Source organism: Biomphalaria glabrata, chromosome 10 (genome assembly GCF_947242115.1).
Source record: "Biomphalaria glabrata chromosome 10, xgBioGlab47.1, whole genome shotgun sequence".
NCBI classification, from domain to species: Eukaryota; Metazoa; Mollusca; class Gastropoda; family Planorbidae; genus Biomphalaria; species Biomphalaria glabrata.
Genome location: NC_074720.1, coordinates 40,975,087 through 40,996,437, shown reverse-complemented (window position 1 = coordinate 40,996,437; position 21,351 = coordinate 40,975,087). Strand labels below are relative to the sequence as shown.

General features: G+C 39.2%; 2 protein-coding genes across 2 annotated transcripts in view; one reads left to right on the top strand and one right to left on the bottom strand.

The window, feature by feature from the left end:
- The window catches only part of LOC106079641 (hemicentin-2-like), a 142,230-nt gene extending 122,309 nt beyond the window's left edge, over positions 1-19,921 (bottom strand). Inside the window, exon 1 of the mRNA XM_056043534.1 lies at positions 19,836-19,921. The gene's annotated coding sequence lies outside the window, so the exon portion shown is untranslated. The remainder of the gene's footprint in view (positions 1-19,835) is intronic.
- Positions 18,492-18,839, top strand: LOC129928575 (uncharacterized). The gene has a single exon (XM_056043233.1). It carries the CDS (start codon positions 18,492-18,494, stop codon positions 18,837-18,839), a length of 348 nt encoding a protein of 115 aa, XP_055899208.1.
- Positions 19,922-21,351: the final 1,430 nt, after the last annotated feature.

Sequence of the window (21,351 nt, the reverse complement as noted above, 5' to 3'; positions counted from 1 at the left end):
AAACATGGATGCGTCGTACGCCCCTCAGGGCGCCATTACACTTACTTTCAACGCTGCCCAACATATCTGAGATAATTGGGAGCTTACGTTGCCTTCGCGTCGCATTAGCTCAGTAATAAGTGTATTTAAATGTATGTATAGAGAGTTCAACAGTCAACAAATATTTCTCTTTTTTTTTAACAGCTGGACGGGCCTGCCATTGAAAGAGGTTCTATCCAAGGCCAAAGACAGAGAGGAAAGGAGAAAGACGGTCGACAAATCTTGTATGGTGCCCCAACGGTCTAACAGACTAAGGGATAAAGTGAAGGTGTCTTTTATAATGTCAAACAGAGACAGTACTTAACGGATACGCATTTTATGAACATATTTCTACTTTCACTATTGTTGTTGATATCTCTAACACGTGTAGAAGTTATTGCCGCGCTGTGCTCTTCGGGATCATTAGATCTTATTGATACAATCTTGACTTGCCTATATATAACAATAGTTATATGAAAAGTACGAAACCAGTGTCGCATCGCTAAGGTTAAGGTTGCCCAAAACGAGGTCAGATATGCCCAAAACGAGATCAGATATGCCCAATATGAGGTCAGATATGCCCAAAACGAGGTCAGATATGCCCGAAACGAGGTCAGATATGCCCTAAACGAGATCAGATATGCCCAATACGAGGTCAGATATGCCCAAAACGAGATCAGATATGCCCGAAACGAGGTCAGAGATGCCCAAAACGAGGTTAGATTTGCCCAAAACGAGTTCAGAAAAAGAGGTGAAAGCCTCCCAAAAAAAATAGAACAAAAAAAAAGCTTACAATAATTTTTTTTTCAATTGCTTTTGTATACCCAAATTTCAAGCTTATAGCATGCTCAGTGAGTTATGGTCCAATCTCATTTGTGGACCAGTGGGGGTAGGGGGTATCTGGGAGTAGTTTTCCGTGCTGCCTTTAGGCGCTCAGTAAACTCATCTATGCTCGTATCGGGATTCAAATTCAAACCCGCTTGATAACTAGTCAATCGTTGTTTTTTTATAAACAAATAAAGGTTATATTTTTTTTAGTTTGCGGATGGCAAGAGTCTTGATAGCACACTTTCGCTATTACAACATCGAATAAGATTCCATATGGAATTTTAAAGAAATAAAACCAGTGTTTTTATTTATAAGTCACTTATTTTGGCCACTATCCCCCGATACAACAATGGCGTCTATGACAGTACATGTACTCACAAACCCACAGAGCGAAAAGTGACGTAGCTGATCGTCTGATCATCCGATGGCACAAAATGATTTTCATTGGTTGAGCAGTGCAAACAAAAAATCTGGCAAGATGTAGCGCATTAAATTATGCCTTTTCAACCTTCTTCTGGAATGTCTCGCGCCTTGAGAAAACCGTGGGAAACACATTTTGTCTGTGTGTGTTACCTATAGGCCTAACTTTATCGTCTGCTAGCAGAAGAGTTACAACGACATCGTGTCTCGTGGTAAGTTTCAAGACAGCAAGAAAAGGGGAAATTTTGAAAGAAGACGTTTGCATGAGTGGGAAAATCCGATAAGCTATTTTTAGTTGATGTGTTCTGGAGCTTGCAAAAGATGGGTGTATTTTGAAAAAAAAGGGGGAAGAAAGGTTGGGTTGCTTTGAAAAATATATGGGTTTTTTTTTTCTGAAGCCGTTCAGAAGAGAAGTAGGCTATTGTTCTAACAGGGTGGGGCGCCTCTATGGCAGCGATGACACACAGATAGAATTGTGTAAACAACTGAGAAAGGTGGGCTTAGATCAGTTATGTCTTGCTAGAGGAGATGGGAGCCTCATTGACAGGGGCAGGGGCGTAGCTAGGAATTTCCCATCATTTTGGGGCCCCGGGGTGGGGGGGGTGGGGGCTTAACCTCTTTGGGGGCCCCTGCATTTTGCGTAATATTTAATATTTAATGTCAATAAAACTCAAGTGCCCCCCCTCCCACTAGTGGGGAGCCTGGAGGATTTTCAAATTCCCACCTTCCTCCCCCCAGCCTAGCTACGCCACTGGACAGGGGCGTATCACAAGAGGGTTTTGGGCTTTTTCTTTGCAATGTCCAAATGTCGAAGCGCTCCTAGCGTATATTTTTGAAAAGCTAGAAATATGGACTAAAATAAGGAAGACTTGCACCTTCCCCGCTGACTAAATTTAAACTTCCTCATCACCCACCTCCGCCCAGAAAAATACTCCGCCAAGAAAAAAAAAAGCTTCATTTGTCTTTTAGGCGACGGAGGGAATGTTGATGCTACACCACACTTAGGCCTTGAGCGATGTCGAATGTAGATCTACTGAGGCCTGAATGCAAACTAGAGTAACGGGGGGTGAGCACAGATAACAGATGAGTGATCAGATTAGTTTTTATGTCAGAGTGAAATTAGAATTTCCTCAAATGAGTCAGCATGCAACTGTACAGCACTGAACATTTTAACAAAGCTTATATCAATTCACTCTGTCAGTTAAAAAGTTTGTACACGTTATTTCTCCCGTATCCAATCTCGGATTAAGTTGAAACTTTGCTCAATTTGTTCACTGGCGTAGACAATACATTAAACAATTTTTTTTAATTAACCAATAAGTCAATTAATTACTGCTTACTTCGACATTTGAACAACCTACCAGGGAAATTAATCCTTTATTTATTCACAGATTTAGTTAAATATTTCGGGTTTTGACTCCCTTAAATAATTGTACGCATTATTTTTTTCACATTTCTCGAATCTAGTTGAAACATTAAACTATGATTTGTATGAATCAATAAAAAAAAAATACCAATTAGTTAATTAATTATTGGTAATTTATTATTTTGTTTGAGATCTAAAAAAGGAAATAACCTCTACATTCTTGAGTGTTATACCTGTAAGTGCAGAGTTCTTCCCCTTAGATACGCTTTTGTTTTAAAAAATAAATGTGTTTGATCCTGTCTGTTGTTTGAGATGGATTTTATTCACAATAATCTTCAGCTTGAGCTTGAACAATGTACATTGGAGGCTGAGTGATAAGGTGCTTGGCCTCTGAACCGAGGGTTCATGGGTTCGAATCCTGGTGAAGATTTTTAAATTTCGGGATCTTTAGTGCGACTAGGAGTCCATCCAGCTCTAATGGGTACCTGCTGCCTTACATTAGTTAGGAAAAGGTAAAGGTGGTAGGTCAAAAGTAAAGGTGGTAGGTCTTTGTAATGGCCATATTACACCCTCGTTGGCCTTCGGTCATAGGAACAGATGACCTTGACATTATTTGCCCTACAGATTGCAAGTTCTGAAAGTGGAACTTAACTTTTCTACAATGTCCACAATGAATGATTAACATTGGATATTCGCAATCACCGAATTGCTATCTGTCAATGTTATCACTAAGATTAATTAACGCAAAGCTTCTTTATTAGATCTTTATAAGTTGGCAGACGATCTCTCTCTCTCTCTCTCTCGTACTCTAATTGTCTGCTTAAAAGTTTAAACAAGTAGTGTCCCTTTTTTATTCTTAGAAGTTTTTCTAAATAGACAGTAAAGACCATGAAAAGCTAACCACTATTTTCGAGTTTTTTTCACTGCAAGACACTTTTTATTGACGCATTTTTTTAAATAAAGAAGTATATTCTTTTTGGTATTGAGCTTTATCCCTGCCTACACACTTTAAATTAATGTTAAAGGTAAAGTTCCCCTTTCAGACCTGTCCTCTGTTTATGTAGCCTACGGTTAACGAGGGTGTTATGTAGCCAGCACAACGACCAACCGCCTTTACTTTGTCGTGTACCCACTGGGGCTGGGTGGACTCAGATCCCGAAATAAAAAAAATCACAGTCTTCACCAGGACTGGAACCCCGGTTCGGAAGCCAAGCGCTATGCCGCTCAGCCACCGCGCCCTTAATGTACCGATATATTTATCTGTATAACCCTAAGGCGCTTTAGCCTACATTACGCCTTAGCTTAGTGATCAGCCTGTAGACCTATTAAATCAATTGTTATCAATAATTTAAATTATGTTCTTTAATTGGTTAGGCTATTTTGCAACCAATTTATATCGAGTTTTATTTTTTTAAGCGCACCACTCACTAAAATGGAAAAAAAAATATATATATATATCTATTTCACTGAACCAGAGGTGTAGCAGAAGTCAATGTTGCCCCGAAAATAGTCATTTTAAAATATCCAGTTCTACGGGGTGTAAGATTGGGGTTAGTTTTTAACCTTTTAATATACCCTCAATATACTTCATCTACTCCACACCCCCCTCCCCTACCATGTACCAGGCTACAGGTACAACCAAAATAACAAAAGCTATTTGTGAGCTCTCCCTGCCACATTATGGCAAGCCCCCTGGCCACTCCCCTCCCTCCTCCTCCTGTCTTCTCTGCACGTGTGTAGCGCTTCTGTTTCGTCTTGCACTAGGTCTGTGTTACGTAACTCTGGCGTGGGTCCATCACTAAACAGATCTACCTTCTTCCTCAGCGGCATCGCCTGGAGGCTTTAACAAATATGGGAAAAGAAAAAAAAATGTGCGGGGTGGGGTAAATCGGTAGGGAAAAAAAAAAGGGGGGGAAGCAATCCAAAATACAATCAGAGTGTCATTCTCGTTCTCTCCCCCTTGCACCCGGCTATTTATAAATAAGAAAAATTGGCGGGAACTATGTTTCCAAACGAGACTTCGACAACTGAAGAATGGGAGAGGGGTAGGTTTGACCTAAATACCACAGCTTTCGGACTGAAACCTGTTGCAGTTATTAGAAAATATGTTTCGTACGGCTACCTCCTTCCGATGAATCACGTCTGCTTGGTAAATTAAAATGAAACGAAAATGTGTAGATATATAGGTCAGTGTCTGCACACATAAATATTGTAATTTATTTCAACTGTTTATTCAACATTTAGAAATTAATGTGATTAACGAAACTGCTTGCAGACCTACATGGCATCCTACAATAAATGAAGATCTTTATGGTGGAACAACGCTTGGGCGTTCCTGACGTGGGTCTGTCTCTGCACCTAAGTCTGCTACTAACCAACAAAAGAGCTCATAAATGTACTTTTATCTTCCGTATTTACTTACAGCCTGCCACGCCCTGGGAGCATAGGGCGGCAAGCTCTCTCCACAGAGATCAGTCATAGACGACTCACAGTGTCTTTCCACAGATTTAAGGTCTTCTAAGAAGCTGCCACGCCATGTTAGTCCTGGAGACGATTTTCGCAGCCTCTTTCAACACATTCCAGGTCTTCTAGGAAGCTGTAACGCCATGATAGACCTGGAGGCGTCTTTCACAGCCTTTTTCCAGAAAATTTCAGGTCTTCCAAGAAGATGCGACGCCATGTTAGACCTGGAGGCGTCTTTCACAGCCTCTTTCCACAGATTTAACGCCATGCTAAACCTGGAGGTGACATTCACAGCCTCTTTCCACAGATTTAAAGTCTTCTAAGAAGCTGTTAGACGTGAATGGCCTTTTTTTTTTTTTTTTGCTTTTCTGTTATCATGTTATGGCTGACTTTGTGTCACAGTCTTAGTGGACATTGCATGATCTAAAGTTCACGTCATGTTAATAGTTTAAAAGACACGTGGAATTCCTGATGTAGAAAACAGGAAGTAGAGTGAATAGAGTTGACTTGGAGTTCAGTCAAGTCAGTAAGGTCTTGCTCCCGGTACAGGAAGGTTGGACGTTTCTTCCTGGACTGGTGTATATATGTATATAGCATGAAAGTCGATGGACTAATGATTGTTGCTCAATAATATTTGAGAGTTGATTTCATTATGTGCTTATTGGATATTAAGGTATTATTCGTATTTCAATGGATATCTATAGTTGAAGCTCCAGTGTCACTAGTAGTAATTGTTCTTATTGTTACCCGCTGAGATGCGGACGTGATTGATACTTTTGATACCGCTGTTATGCGGATAGGATTATTATTTCTTGACTTGTAGCACTAACAAGGAGTGCAGTATATTATTATTATGTTGTAAATAAACTTCATGTTGTCTGCTGAACGGACTTGAGTCAGTCGTATAGTGTTTGTCTCGTCACGTGTCTAGAGTACTTTAGGAAGTAAGAACCCAGTATTACACCATTCAATCAGTCTCTAATATTCAACGTTCATTGACATTCAACCTGTCATTTACACTTTGTTCAACATATTCGTCTTCTATTAGGAAATGTCGTTGGACGTTGACTATCCTTAGGCCAAACGATATATCCTCTATAATTCTCTGTATGTCTATAGGATAATCCTCTTTCGTCCATTTACGACATCATTATACAATCTGTTTGGATAGGCAGAGAAAAAGAAGAAAACATTGTAAAATGTTTGTAAAATGTTTTACATGTTTCGGATGTTCCTTCAGAGTTGAAGATAATTACTTCCTAGTCTAAACCTCCCGCAGGACGACGGGGGATGGGAGCGGGCAGGGTTTGAACCCGGGACCCTTGATAAATCTGAACGACAGTCCAGGGCGCAAACCACACGACCAAGGCAGCCGTCCTTCATCCAGTCATCTCTTCAATTATTTCTTGACGACTAAAGTAAGTAAAAAAAGTTCCCCTTCCAGACATTGCGACTTGATGGATTATAATGGCGCCACTTTTAAAGTCCTTCTCATGACATCATGCAATGATGTGAACAGACCTTGTACTATCCCCTGACACGGAAACCGGAAGTAAGCAGAGCAGACACACACAAATTCCCCTCCCCCTTTTCCCCCCCTCAACGTCTTCCATCTTGATGCTGGGGAGTTAATTTGAAAAGAAAACCAATGCACTGCTCTATAATTAGTTCCCTTTGTTTGGCATGCAAAATAAACAGTTTTCTCCCTTTGGTTTCGTGAGGGCCAAGAAATGTTGGAGAGCGTCCGGGATGCCTGGCTGTTGTTGTCTTTCGATCCTTTCAGCACCGCGAGCAAGGGAAGTCTTTATGACTTAGTAATCGGTACACATACGGTACCAAAACGTTTTTAGAAATTGGTTTGTATGTAACAAACTGAGACAGCATTCGTTGGGGGAGGGGTTCAATCCTTCTTAATAATAATAATTTTATTTATAAAGCACTGTTAACAAACAAAATGTAGGCTCAAGGCGCTGTAATAACATTACGAACACAAGCACGACAGTTGGAATGACAGTTAATCTAAAAAAAGTTTTAAACAGATAGGTGTTAATGTTCTTCTTAAAAGTGGTGTAGCATGTTGTCTGTCTGGGATCAATGGGGAGTGAGTTCCAAGCCTTTGGTCGAAATAGTGTCATTTTGGTTACACAATATTTGGTTTACCCCTGTGTTTTTTTTAATAAATATTTTACTTTATTATCTCTGACACTTAACCTCTCTATTTCTCCCTCTCTCTCTCTTACTTCCCCCTCTTTCTCTCTCTCTCTCTCTCTCTCTCTCTCTTTCTCTGACCTTCCTTTTGTCCCGTCTCTCTTTCCTTTTGTCACTTTATCATTTTTCTCCCATCTTTTTCTCTTGCTATATTTCTCTCCTACTGTTCCTCTATTTTTTCCTCCTTTCTCTCTTTCTTCTATTTTATTCTCTTTCTCTCTATCTCACTCTTTCTCACGTTCTCTTCATTTATGTGTCTATTTATCGCTCAATTTTTTCATTCTTTCTGTCCTATATATACAGTGCTTGTTTTGTAAACACATAGATGCCGGTACTCAGTGATGTATTGATGTACAGGCACCTTTTTTCAATGTGGGGAAAAAATATTATTTTTCTTGTATTGTAACCTTCATTATTAATTTATTAGTAGTTAAAAGTTAGGCAATACATCACTGAGTACCGGCACCTATTTGTTTAAAAAAAAAAGCACTGTATATGCTGTTAGCTGTTTGTTAGCTGTTAGGTCCTCCCGCGCAGTTCGGCGCATTGGGCGGCAAGCTGTCTCCATAAAGATTTGTCATTGGCAATGTCTGAGGCCTCCTCCCACCTGGTGTCAACTGCTCTGAGGTCCTCCATGAAGGTATGTCGCCAAGTTATACGAGGACGACCCTGTTTGCGCTTTCCTCTTATTGGCTTCCATGTTATCGCAACTCTTGGTGTGCGTAATTCATTTTGACGTAGAACATGTCACGCAAACCTCATGCGACGCTCTGTCACAGCCTCACTAAGGGTTCGACTCCCAGTTCGGCAAAGGATTTCCTTGTTTGAGACCCGATCTGTGTAACTGACTCCCAACATCCGTCTCAGCTATTTTTGTTTTTTGAACTATATATATATATACACATATATAATATAAACTCTTTTAAACTCAGCTATCAGGTAGCTTTCTCCATTATTTCAAATTTAATTTCACTATATCGATCTAGTCTATATCAGGATTTATAATCTTCCTCTTCCATAGATGAGACTGTACATTAGCCTACAATTTGCTAGTAGGCCTACAATTACTGTTTATTTAGTCATCCTCATCTGGCATAGTATTTTTTTGTTTGTTATTTTGTCCTTTTCTTGAATATGCAATCATCTCTACCAAACTGTTTGTTATTTTCACATTGTCTTTCAAATCAACATCTGTCTCCAAGTGACGCTTCTCAGTGACGTCTGCCCGTCAACATGCGGCAGACATATTGAAACATGGGGAGATAAGTCAAAACTCTTGGCACAACATTTCACTTCTGCAACATACGACATGTGCCACATTCCAGAACTTTTTTTTTTTTATTCTGTTCACAGTGTTCCTTCGGAATAATATAAAGATGAAGTATATGAATATATATTTATAGACGTGAAGTGATTTATAAGATAAGAAACACAAAACATTCCCTCGAATAGTAGAGTGCTCGGGTGCCAGGATGAATGTCGCAGGTTCAAGTCCTAGTGAAGGCTCTGAGGGCTTCATGATTGGAGGTCTGGGCTGAGGTCATTGAATGTAATCATCTCCAAGCAGATGAAAGCCGAATTAAGTAAAGAACGGGTCGTAGTGCTGGTTGACATACCATCCTGGTTAGCCTTGGCTACCTGCTCTGTGGACAGCTACTACTCATACATTAGTTGACCCAAAAAAGAAAGCCGAGAGAGATTTTAAAAGATTTTCTTTTTCTCTCCCCCCCCCTTTTCTGTTAGATAGATGCTATCTATCTATCTATCTATCTATCTATCTATCTATCTATCTATCTATCTATCTATCTATCTATCTATCTATCTATCTGTCTGTCTGTCTGTCTGTCTGTCTATCTATCTATCTATCTATCTATCTATCTATCTATCTATCTATCTATCTGTCTGTCTGTCTGTCTGTCTATCTATCTATCAGTCTGTCTGTCTGTCTGTCTGTCTGTGTGTTTATCTATCTATCTATCTATCTATCTATCTATCTATCTATCTATCTATCTATCTATCTATCTATCTATCTATCTGTCTGTCTGTCTGTCTGTCTGTCTATCTATCTATCTATCTATCTATCTATCTATCTATCTATCTATCTATCTATCTATCTATCTGTCTGTCTGTCTGTCTATCTATCTATCTATCTATCAGTCTGTCTGTCTGTCTGTCTGTCTGTGTGTTTATCTATCTATCTATCTATCTATCTATCTATCTATCTATCTATCTATCTATCTATCTATCTGTCTGTCTGTCTGTCTGTCTGTCTGTCTATCTATCTATCTATCTATCTATCTATCTATCTATCTATCTATCTATCTATCTATCTGTCTATCTATCTATCTATCTATCTATCTATCTATCTATCTATCTATCTGTCTATCTGTCTGTCTGTCTGTCTGTCTGTCTATCTATCTATCTATCTATCTATCTATCTGTCTGTCTGTCTGTCTGTCTATCTATCAGTCTGTCTGTCTGTCTGTATCTATCTATCTATCTATCTATCTATCTATCTATCTATCTATCTATCTATCTGTCTGTCTGTCTGTCTATCTATCAGTCTGTCTGTCTGTCTGTTTATCTATCTATCTATCTATCTATCTATCTATCTATCCGCCTGCATGCCAACCTGTTTATCTCTTTCTCATTATGCATATCTGTTTCTCTTTTTTAACCAGTCTGTCAGTCCCTCTCTCTCTCTCTCTCTCTCTTTCTGTCTCTCGCTCTCTTTCTTCTTTCGAAATTTCTTAAAAAGTCTTCCGGTTGTCTGGTTATTTTTCTTTTTTTATTCTTTCAATCAACCTCCTTGCTTTAGTGTTTCTTTACATCTCTCTCTCTCTCTATCCCACTACCCTCTCCTTCTCTCTCTCTCTCTATCCCACTACCCTCTCCTTCTCTCTCTCTCTCTATCCCACTACCCTCTCCTTCTCTCTCTCTCTCTATCCCACTACCCTCTCCTTCTCTCTCTATCCCACTACCCTCTCCTTCTCTCTCTCTCTCTCTATCCCACTACCCTCTCCTTCTCTCTCTCTCTCTATCCCACTACCCTCTCCTTCTCTCTCTCTCTCTCTATCCCACTACCCTCTCCTTCTCTCTCTCTCTCTATCCCACTACCCTCTCCTTCTCTCTCTCTCTATCCCACTACCCTCTCCTTCTCTCTCTCTCTCTATCCCACTACCCTCTCCTTCTCTCTCTCTCTATCCCACTACCCTCTCCTTCTCTCTCTCTCTCTATCCCACTACCCTCTCCTTCTCTCTCTCTCTATCCCACTACCCTCTCCTTCTCTCTCTCTCTCTATCCCACTACCCTGTCCTTCATCTCTCACTCACGTTCCCCCTCTCTCTCTCTACCGCCTTAATTCACTTGCTCCCTCTCCTTCTCTCTATCTCTCTGCCTCCCCCCCCCTCTCTCTCTCTCATTTTCACCCACACTCATTGTTTTATTTTGTCTCCTTGGCTCTGTCCATGCTAACAACCCTTACACTATTGGCTCATGTTGCCTCTGCCTCACATTCCAAGTGATTCCTACGTGTCTGAGTTCAATCCTCTCCCCACCACGGGTGTCCCAGCATGTCCAGATGTTACTCAGTAAGCGGTTTAACTTTTCTCTCTGGACCTCACCCCCAAAAAAAAAAAAAGAAAGTCCATTTTCTAGCACTGCCTCCATACCACTTGTCCCCCCCCCCCCCCCCCAATTTACTTTCCATTTTCTCAAAGACCTCTTCTGTTGCACACGGTGCCAGACATTGATAATCTGTGATAGAAGCAGACGGCAGATTCAGGAATAACATATCCTGTTACACGAGATTTGCTTTGCTGTGTTTTTTTTTTTATAATCCTAAGCTGTGTAAATATTTTCAAATAAAAACATTTTATAACTCAAACAATGAATGATATTGAAACACACCAGGTGGGGAGGGGTGGGGGTGATGGGTTGGGGGCGGCTGGTTGGCAATGTTTACACGTTAGGGTCATGAACTGCTTCCTAATGTTGACGTCAGGAAGTGGTCAGACGAGAGATGCGGAATGCAAGTGGGGTATATTCTACAGCATAATGAGAAAGTTTATTTTATTTTTTAGTCTAGTTTTGGTTTTTAAAAAATACATAAACTAGAAAGATCTGTTAATGCAGAATAAAAGGGGAGGTAATATAAGTGGTATAAACACATATCTAAGTGACATAGTACGTCACTGGACGCGCTGATCTCATAATATTACACAACTGTGTCCTGAAACAGGGTGTTGGTTTGTTAAGTAGGCCTAATTATACGAAGAGAAGTCTGTTCTTTGAAACCTAATCTATATTAATAAATGATATCTTAGATATGCATGATATAAATCTAAGCTATAATGTTCCATTTTTAGATCCAGAATCTAGTTATCTAGAAAAATCTTTTTAAATGTACAATCCAAAATTAGTAGATGATGAAGGTCGGTAGACTTAACAAATTTAGACCTAGGATTGACGAAACGCGCTAAATTTTACTATTTCCATGGAAGTCAAATGTAAATAATCTTTATGACATAGATTTGCGCAAACATATAGTTTTGTGAGTCTCTTCTATTTAAAATCTATTTAACTATTACATCAGGTTAGTTACTAGTTAGTTACTAGTTAGTTACTAGTGTTGTTGGTTCTTGGTTGGTGCTGCGTACTTTACTGGTGTGTGGGTCTCTCCAGCGGAATGTCTCGTACTAATGTTCTTCTTTTACTCTCGTCGTCTGCCAAGATTCTGCTCATTCTTTCGGTTTCTTCTACCCGTGTCTAACTATCTCAATGTCTCAAGCAGATTACTCAAGCAGATGTCTCAAGTTGATGTCTCAAGCAGATGTATCTAGTTCATGCCTCACGTTGATGCCTCAAGTTGAAGTCTCAAGCAAATGTCTCAAGTTGATGTCTCAAGCAGATATCTCAAGTTGATGTCTCAAGAAGATGTCTAGATTTGAGGTTTAAAGTTGATGTCTCAAGCAAATAGCTCAAGTTGATGTTTCAAGAAGATGTCTTATGCAGATGATTCAAGTTGATGTCTCTAGTTGATGTCTTAAGCTGATGTCTCCATCAAATGTTTTTAGTTGATGTCTCAAAGCAGATGTCTCAAGTTGATGTCTCAAGCAGATGTACCTAGTTCATGTCTCACGTTGATGCCTCAAGTTGAAGTCTCAAGCAGATGTCTCAAGTTGATTTCTCAAGCAGATGTCTCAAGTTGATGTCTCAAGCAGATGTCTCAAGCAGATGTCTCAAGCAGATGTCTCAAGCAGATGTCTCAAGCAGATGTCTCAAGCAGATGTTTCAAGTTGAAGTCTCAAGCAGATGTCTCAAGCAGATGTCTCAAGCAGATGTCTCAAGCAGATGTCTCAAGCAGATGTCTCAAGTTGATGTCTCAAGTTGATGTCTCAAGCAGATGTCTCAAGTTGATGTCTCAAGCAGATGTCTCAAGTTGATGTCTCAAGCAGATGTCTCAAGTTGATGTCTCAAGTTGATGTCTCAAGCAGATGTTTCAAGTTGAAGTCTCAAGCAGATGTCTCAAGCAGATGTCTCAAGCAGATGTATCAAGCAGATGTCTCAAGTTGATGTTTCAAGTTGATGTCTCAAGCAGATGTCTCAAGCAGATGTCTCAAGCAGATGTCTCTAGTTGATGTCTCTAGTTGATGTCTCAAGCAGATGTCTCAAGTTGATGTCTCAAGCAGATGTCTCAAGCAGATGTCTCAAGCAGATGTCTCAAGCAGATGTCTCAAGTTGATGTCTCAAGCAGATGTTTCAAGTTGAAGTCTCAAGCAGATGTCTCAAGCAGATGTCTCAAGCAGATGTCTCAAGCAGATGTCTCAAGCAGATGTCTCAAGCAGATGTCTCAAGTTGATGTCTCAAGTTGATGTCTCAAGCAGATGTCTCAAGTTGATGTCTCAAGCAGATGTCTCAAGTTGATGTCTCAAGTTGATGTCTCAAGCAGATGTTTCAAGTTGAAGTCTCAAGCAGATGTCTCAAGCAGATGTCTCAAGCAGATGTATCAAGTTGATGTCTCAAGTTGATGTCTCAAGTTGATGTCTCAAGTTGATGTCTCAAGCAGATGTCTCAAGCAGATGTCTCAAGCAGATGTCTCTAGTTGATGTCTCTAGTTGATGTCTCAAGCAGATGTCTCAAGTTGATGTCTCAAGCAGATGTCTCAAGCAGATGTCTCAAGCAGATGTCTCAAGCAGATGTCTCAAGCAGATGTCTTAAGTTGATGTCTCTAGTTGATGTCTCAAGCAGATGTCTCAAGCAGATGTTCGAAGTTGATGTCTCGGATATTGCCCCGACATTGTTACACCCAAAAATTCGTGAAAAGCCTTGCTAGTTCGCCGTCTATTAGTAAAACATTTGGGGCGTGGTATGGAAGTGGAATGGTGAAACTTAATCTCACCCCCCTAGAGTGAAGCGTACTAGATCAACGCTTCTCAAACATTTACTTTTGACGCCATCTAGACGAAACAAACTCACTTGCACCCACCCCGCCCTTTTTTTTTTACGCTTAGGCAAATAGTGGGTCTGGGGAGCCGCTGGGAGCCCCACTCCAATCCTTTTTTTCTGCTTTCCAAGCTTCAGAAATTCATTCTCCTGGCGTTCACAGCGTATTGGCTCTTGTAAATAGAAAAAGCGCAGGTCAAATAAAGTTCAATAAAGAAGGTGGGAGACAAAGTCGGCTTGATCTTCTCGAGTTCAGCTTCATGTTCAGCAACACGTCTTCTAGCGGGCCTTTTTAGTTTACGTAAAACAAAGACATGAACAGAATGAAGGTACGTCACTTGGATGAAACTGGACCTCTCCGACCTAAGAAGGAGGCTGAACTTTTAAACTGGACCGCTCCGACCTAAAAAGGAGGCTGAACTTTTAAACTGGACCGCTCCGACCTAAGAAGAAGGGTGAATTTTTAAACGTTGGAGAGGACATATTGAAAGTCTTTTTGAAATATTTTTTTAATCGATCTTAATTAATTGGAGATGTTTCTCACGAAAAACTGTATAAAAAAAGAATACTGGGGTGGGAAAATTATATATATATATATATACCGGTATGTAAATTTATATATATATATATATAAATGTGAAGGGAACATTCTCCATGTTTAACATAGATTTAAATTCAAACCAGCAAATCAGTAATAGCCAAAACTAAAGCCCGCAGGCCACGGGTCATATCTGGCTAGTATATATATGTATACTATAATATATATAATACTTAATATCAAAAACAGATTTTGTGCGGCCCTCCTTACAAACCAGTTGCCCACCCCTGACTTAGAAGAACAAACGACAACGTTTGATTATATCATATAATTGTTTTTAACATCGTAATATATTGACTATAGTAGTATATTGACTATAGTAGGATATTGACTATAGTAGGATATTGACTATAGTAGGATATTAACTATTGTAGGATATTGTTGTTTTAACTTGACCAATAATCAAACATTGTTTTATAGCTATCCAAATGAAAACCAAAAATAGATTGTTTCCACCCACTCCCAGAACACACATTTTGTCAATAACTTCTCAAGTTTTGGCTTGTCGCTGGAGTCATACATGTAATGCTTCCTAGCGCCCTGGCAGACACGTTGAGTTCCTGGTAGTCCCACTCCTGACCAAATACTTTTCAAACACTGAATTTTTGAAATTTGTTTCGTAAGAAAGCGCCTCGCACTTTTTCCGAAAAAAAAAAGAAAGAACTCTCACCTACCCAGAAAATGATTGATGTGATAATATGGTTGATTGTTTCTGGAATAGAATGAACGATTGTATCAGTTTGTTGAGATTGATCAGAACTAAGCTTAAACGTCATAAACAGAAGTGTATTCGTTTCAGAAGGGTTGGGTTACTCGAGACTACGGCATTGCGGAAGCAAGTCTAGCACTTTCAGATACACTGACTAGACTCTCACTAGACTATTAAACCCTTTAGCGTTTTAGATGACGCTTTATCCTGAGACTGGTAGATTGCTATACTTTAAACACGTATCATCTTTCTTTTCTGGTTTCTGGGATCAACAATCTACTAAAACCAAGCCAGTCCTATCTATCTATCTATCTATCTATCTATCTATCTATCTATCTATCTATCTATCTATCTATCTATCTATCTGTCTGTCTGTCTGTCTGTCTGTCTGTCTGTCTGTCTGTCAGTCAGTCAGTCAGTCTGTCTGTCTGTCTGTCTGTCTGTCTGTCCGTCCGTCCGTCCGTCCGTCCGTCCGTCCGTCCATCCATCCATCCATCCATCCATCTATCCATCTATCTGTCTGTCTGTCTATCTATCTATCTATATCTATCTATCTATCTATCTATCTATCTATCTATCTATCTATCTATCTATCTATCTATCTATCTATCCTATCATATACTATACTATATTATACTATATCTATATATACTATATATCTGTCTTACATTTCAAAGCATCTATAAATGTCAGGAAATATTTTACGACTGCCTGGCCTTGTTATTAATTCATAACACCTAACGATCAAATATCTACATCAACTATTTTGTTGATAGTTTTGTATTGCCATCATTATTGTATCCATTTTGACCCTCCCCCACGAAATTATTAACGAGGTAAGATCATAGAGTAACATAACAGCACGACCTGAGAGAACACGTGAAGGTGTTGAATGTAGATGGTGGCCTGGGTGACGCTAGGTGCCAATCCATCATCTCCCTGGTAGGTCAAACCGCCTTGTTCTGATTTCTAGCCATACTGCTAGCATCATGAGAATTGTCTGGAAGCATTGGTTTTAAGTTGTTTACCTTCGTGAAATGTAATTGTTTGTTTACTCTAAAGCAGCGGTTCTCAACCTTTTAAGCTCGGCGACCCCTTTTTACAATCCCACACTTTGCCTCGACCCCCCCCCCCCCACACACACATACAACAATAGAAGAGTAGTCAATACCAATCTATATTTTCGATGATCTTAGGCGACCCCTGGCAAATGGTCAATCGACACCCAAGGGGGTCGCGACCCACAGGTTGAGAACCCCTGCTCTAAAGTAAAGGCGTCTGGTGATTGTTAGATGCAAGATAAACGGCAATGTCGTCATCGACCTTAGATAGGACAGACGACTTCAGAACACCAGAATAAAAAGACATGTTTAAGTGGTGAGTTAGATTTCCTTTAAAATGCCATTTTATAACGTCTACTTCATTAATATTTTTTTTTATTTGAAGTTAAATTCGTCAATATAGTAATTGACTTGTAGCACCAAACAACTAAACCGCTGTAGGCTTAATATATCTTGACTAATAAAACTTCCAAAAAAACTTGAATAACTTCCTTTTGTGAACAGAACTAAATAAAGCTTTTTTTTATAATACAGACAAAAATCAGGTTCCTATAACATAAATGTAGTAGACTTTAGAAATACTATTCTTTAACAAAAACGAACTCACTACAATAACACCAACTTTCAGTCTCACGTTCTGGAGTCGTCTCCCCCCTAACTAAGACCAAATGACGACAATGCTACCTATGTTGCACCATTCACAACCAATCGCTAACCTCTTCCCACCGTCACCATAGAAACACACACACACATTCTCTCAATAACAGCCTTCCGGCCAGAAAATTTGAATATACACTTTATTAACAACATAATAGGGAAATGGGTTTTCCATATAATCAATGCAACCTGACAATAATTAAACCAATACAGTTTGACAGTAATGAAAACAATGCAACCTCACAGTAATGAAATCAATCCGACTTCACCAAGTCATCTAATCTTCTAATAGCGTTACATGAATATAGATTTTAAAAATCTTATCAATATTATCTTTCTACCCACTATCTAGAAAAGTGTGTATGTCAGTGTTAAGCGTCCAGTTTTATGATAAAAGAACAAACCTCTACTAAGCTTAGCGGGGGCTGAATGTGTATGTGTGTGCGTCCGTCAATTCTGTTGGTGTCAAGCATACATTTTGATAGACCGTCCCTGGGCGATTGTCCAGACAAATACAGAGCAAACCAATCAATTATAAACATTTCAAATCAACAGAGGAAAAAATGTTTGAAAATAGCCCCAGTGTGGTGTTCCTGGTGTTCCTATACCTTCCCCTACCCTGCCCATTACGGAAACAGAAATAAACAGTAGAAGTACAGATATTTATAGTTCAGTGCGCATGCCAAAAGTTCAAGGCTGCAGACTAATGGAAACTATATTTTTTACATTGAAAAATATACAAATAATTTATGAAATTTTTAAAAACCTAGGTCTAGTGGTTTTCTAAGTTTTCCCTTGGTATCTTGATTGTTTTATTATGAAATACTGTATTGTTATGCTTTAAAAATGTGTTATAATATGTCTGTTTCATGAAGAATGTTATACAGAATAAATATTTAATGAAATCATTCGAATCAATCAACAAATACATTCTACTAAATGATCAATTTTTTCTTCTTACTGCTGGCAAGAGCAATAATTTTTACCTCTCTCTCAGATTTATCCAAACACACACATACTAATCCACTTTCTATTAGATCTACACATTTTATTCATATAACACACACACACACACACACACACATAGACACCCCATCCCCCTTTTCCTGTACAAGAAAAGCGTTTACAAAATCTGTAAAAAAAATCGATTCTCAGTTTTTTTTTGTGTTTTTTTTTAAATTGTATTTTGAGTTTACTTTCTAAGCTACTTCTGCTAATCCTCGAGGTTAAAAGAAAAAGAGGACTGCGAAACTGTCAGTTGAGTTTATTGATTGAAAAGACATTTAGACTGAAAGACGCAATACAAATAATTTTCTTAGTTTTTCGTAGAACTGCAAAGTTTAAAATAATCAAGAACAGAAATTTACTACAGGAACAAAAGTATAAAATTGCGGATTCCAGCAATTCCAACGAGTGCCTGCACTTACACGAATTTCATACTCTCGGGCACAGTTAGTCACTTGCCCTATTATACTTGCCCTATTCATCTGCATTGTGGTACTACAATTCCTAGTTTAAAAACTCTGGGCACTCCAGACTCCACACCAAATTTCATTTTAAGAACATTATATTTTGAGAAATTAAATCGATCAAATCAGAGTTTTCCGTGTGTGGCCGATTAGCTAGTATTTTTTTCCCCAAACAGTCAATGTTCCAAGAAAATCACTACGCTCGTTTTTTAGATCCGTGTCCACCAACCCGTTCAGTGTCCAGCAACCCATGCAGTGTCCACCAACCCACTCAGTGTCCAGCAACCCATTCAGTGTCCACCAACCCACTCAGGGTCCACCAACCCACTCAGTGTCCACCAACCCACTCAGTGTCCAGCAACCCATGCAGTGTCCACCAACCCACTCAGTGTCCACCAACCCACTCAGTGTCCAGCAACCCATGCAGTGTCCACCAACCCACTCAGGGTCCACCAACCCACTCAGTGTCCACCAACCAACTCGGTGTCCACCAACCCACTCAGTGTCCACCAACCCAACCAGTCTCCACCAACCCACTCAGTGTCCACTACCCACTCAGTGTGCACCAACCCACTCAGTGTCCACCCACGTTTTTTAACTCAATAAGAGATTGCATGTTAGTGAACCCAATAAGAGTTTGCATGTTAGTGAACCCAATAAGAGTTTGCACGTTAGTGAACCTAATAAGAGTTTGCACGTTAGTGAACCTAATAAGAGTTCGCATGTTATTGAACCCAATAAGAGTTTGCACGTTAGTGAACCTAATAAGAGTTTGCATGTTAGTGAACCCAATAAGAGTTTGCATAGTAGTGAACCCAATAAGAGTTTGCATGTTAGTGAATCCAATAAAAGTTTGCATGCTAACATGAATTGTACAAAAATTATATCGAAAAGAATTAAGTTTGTTTCAAAATGTCTTAGATAATATTTTTAGAGGCCCCTATAAGAAGAAGTCGTCATTACATAACATGTAGTTTTGTTTTGTCTGTCTGTCTGTCACGTCGAGATATAAAAAAAACTAACAGCGCTTTTGAAAACGAATGTAAAAAAAGAAAAAAAAAAGTTTAATGATTTAATGACCTATGACCTATGGTACAACGAAACACGGAACTTTATAGATATGCTTACAGATATGTTTGGTTGTATTTGTCGGGTTATTAAAAAAATATGGTGGGATAGAATGAATTAAAAAAAACAAACAGATCGGACTACATCTGACCAGGTTTTGGACATCGTAAGGGAAAAAACAACAACAACAACAACAACAACAAAAATAATAATAAACTCTCTAAAACAAAACAAGAAAATACCACACGTCACACACTAACACACAAATTTGATTTAACAACATATATAGATTTTTAAAAACATTGGCTTGGACTTAGGAACGTAGAGTCCCTGTCACGTCTTTACAACTCTATATCTGGGCAGACGCTTAATTCTGAATGGCATGCAATGTTTTAGTCTCAATTTTAAGCTAGTGTATTAGACTCAATACCATGTGGCGAATTTCGTGTCCACCTGTATTGTATTCACCTGTATGTGCGTGTGTGCGTGTGTGTATAAGAAAAATAAAATAAAAAGGTGAACTCACAGTTTATTTCTTGAAAGCGCCGGTCGACAAGTCTGAAGTAAATCCAATAACAAGATTGTTATTATAAATAATCTTGAAATTTGGGTCTCCTAGAGGTACTCTCCCTTAAAACCTGTTTGAAGAAACAGAGTCACTGTAATCCCCCTGTAATATCCAGGTAAAATTAATGGGGGGTGGGGTGGGGGTATGGAAATAAAGACCGTTAGACGTAGTGGGGACGCGTGTGTATGTGTGTGTGGGTGCTGTGTGAGTAGAGGTGTTCGCGTGCAGCGTCTGTCAACAGCTTGGGTGCCTATTGTGTAAGGGCGGCGGAGGTGGGGAGCGTGATCGCCTCGCGCGACACAAAGAAAGCGGTACTCACGCTGGCTGTACCACTGGGGACATTTAAACAAAGCGCAGTGAAGCGAGACGAAATGTACACTGAACAGAAAAAAAAACGACCCAATGGCCCAGACTAGACTTGCAGGGAGGAAGTTCAATGAGAAGGGGGGGAACAGGCTTGGGGAGGGGTGGCTATAGAAAGAAATGTTCAATATTACTTTCCTCCCTCCTGTGAGTTAATGTTTTCAGAAAAGACCCCTCGTGGCCACGTGTGGCAGATTTTCGTGTCGCGCAGAGAACGCTGTAGCACGTGGTTATGAAGACAAACACTGTGGTCTTTCTTAATTCTGAAATATTTCTTTGCCCTAGATCTAATGAACTCAAAGTTTTCATAGAATCCTCATGTTGACAAGATTATTTTTTGTTTAAATTAAAGTATTAGGTCCTATTAAATGAATTGTTTACAAATCAAACCAGAACATAAAACTAAATTGCTATTTAATCTTCGTTAAGCCAATGTTAGAATATGTGTTCTTTGTTTGTGACTCCTCAACTAAAAAAAAACAACTTTACAAAACTACAACAGGTGCAAAATAGAGCTATGAAAATTTATACCTAACGAATATAGCTAATTTTGACAAGAGTTATAACATAAGTAACATCTCTAAATTTAATAATAATAATAATAATCTTTATTGTCCGTATGGAAATTTAGAGACACCATCAGGGCGAAAAGAATAATATAACGATACACTGATCCATAACCAACAAATATAAAAACACGACATACAAATAATTAGAAAGACACAAAGATAAAGGCACATTTCTCATTCCAGATGCTAGGACAAATTCGTACAAGTGCTTCTTCTTCCCTAGTGGCATTAGAACACGGAAGGGGTTGCCTGAATCAGCCAGGAAAACCAATGACTTAGCAGAGTTTACGTTTATATAATTAACATGCATGACTAGGTGTACAAGCAGTGCCGCTCCTAGCCATTGCGGGGCCTTATGCGAAATGGATTGCGCGGGGCCTAGTCTGGGTAGGGAAAACCATAATGTCAACATTAAGATTTTGTATTACAAGATACATTCGTCTTAAATTTCATTCAGTGAACTCTGACAATGCCGTTTTTTTTTTTATCGCACAAAGGATTGGCAACATTAAATGACAATGCGGTCTATTTTTCAGGAGATT

Bases quoted from the DNA above. Each gene is read 5' to 3' on its own strand.
- LOC129928575 (XM_056043233.1), top strand. From the start codon at position 18,492: ATGCAGTGTCCACCAACCCACTCAGTGTCCAGCAACCCATTCAGTGTC.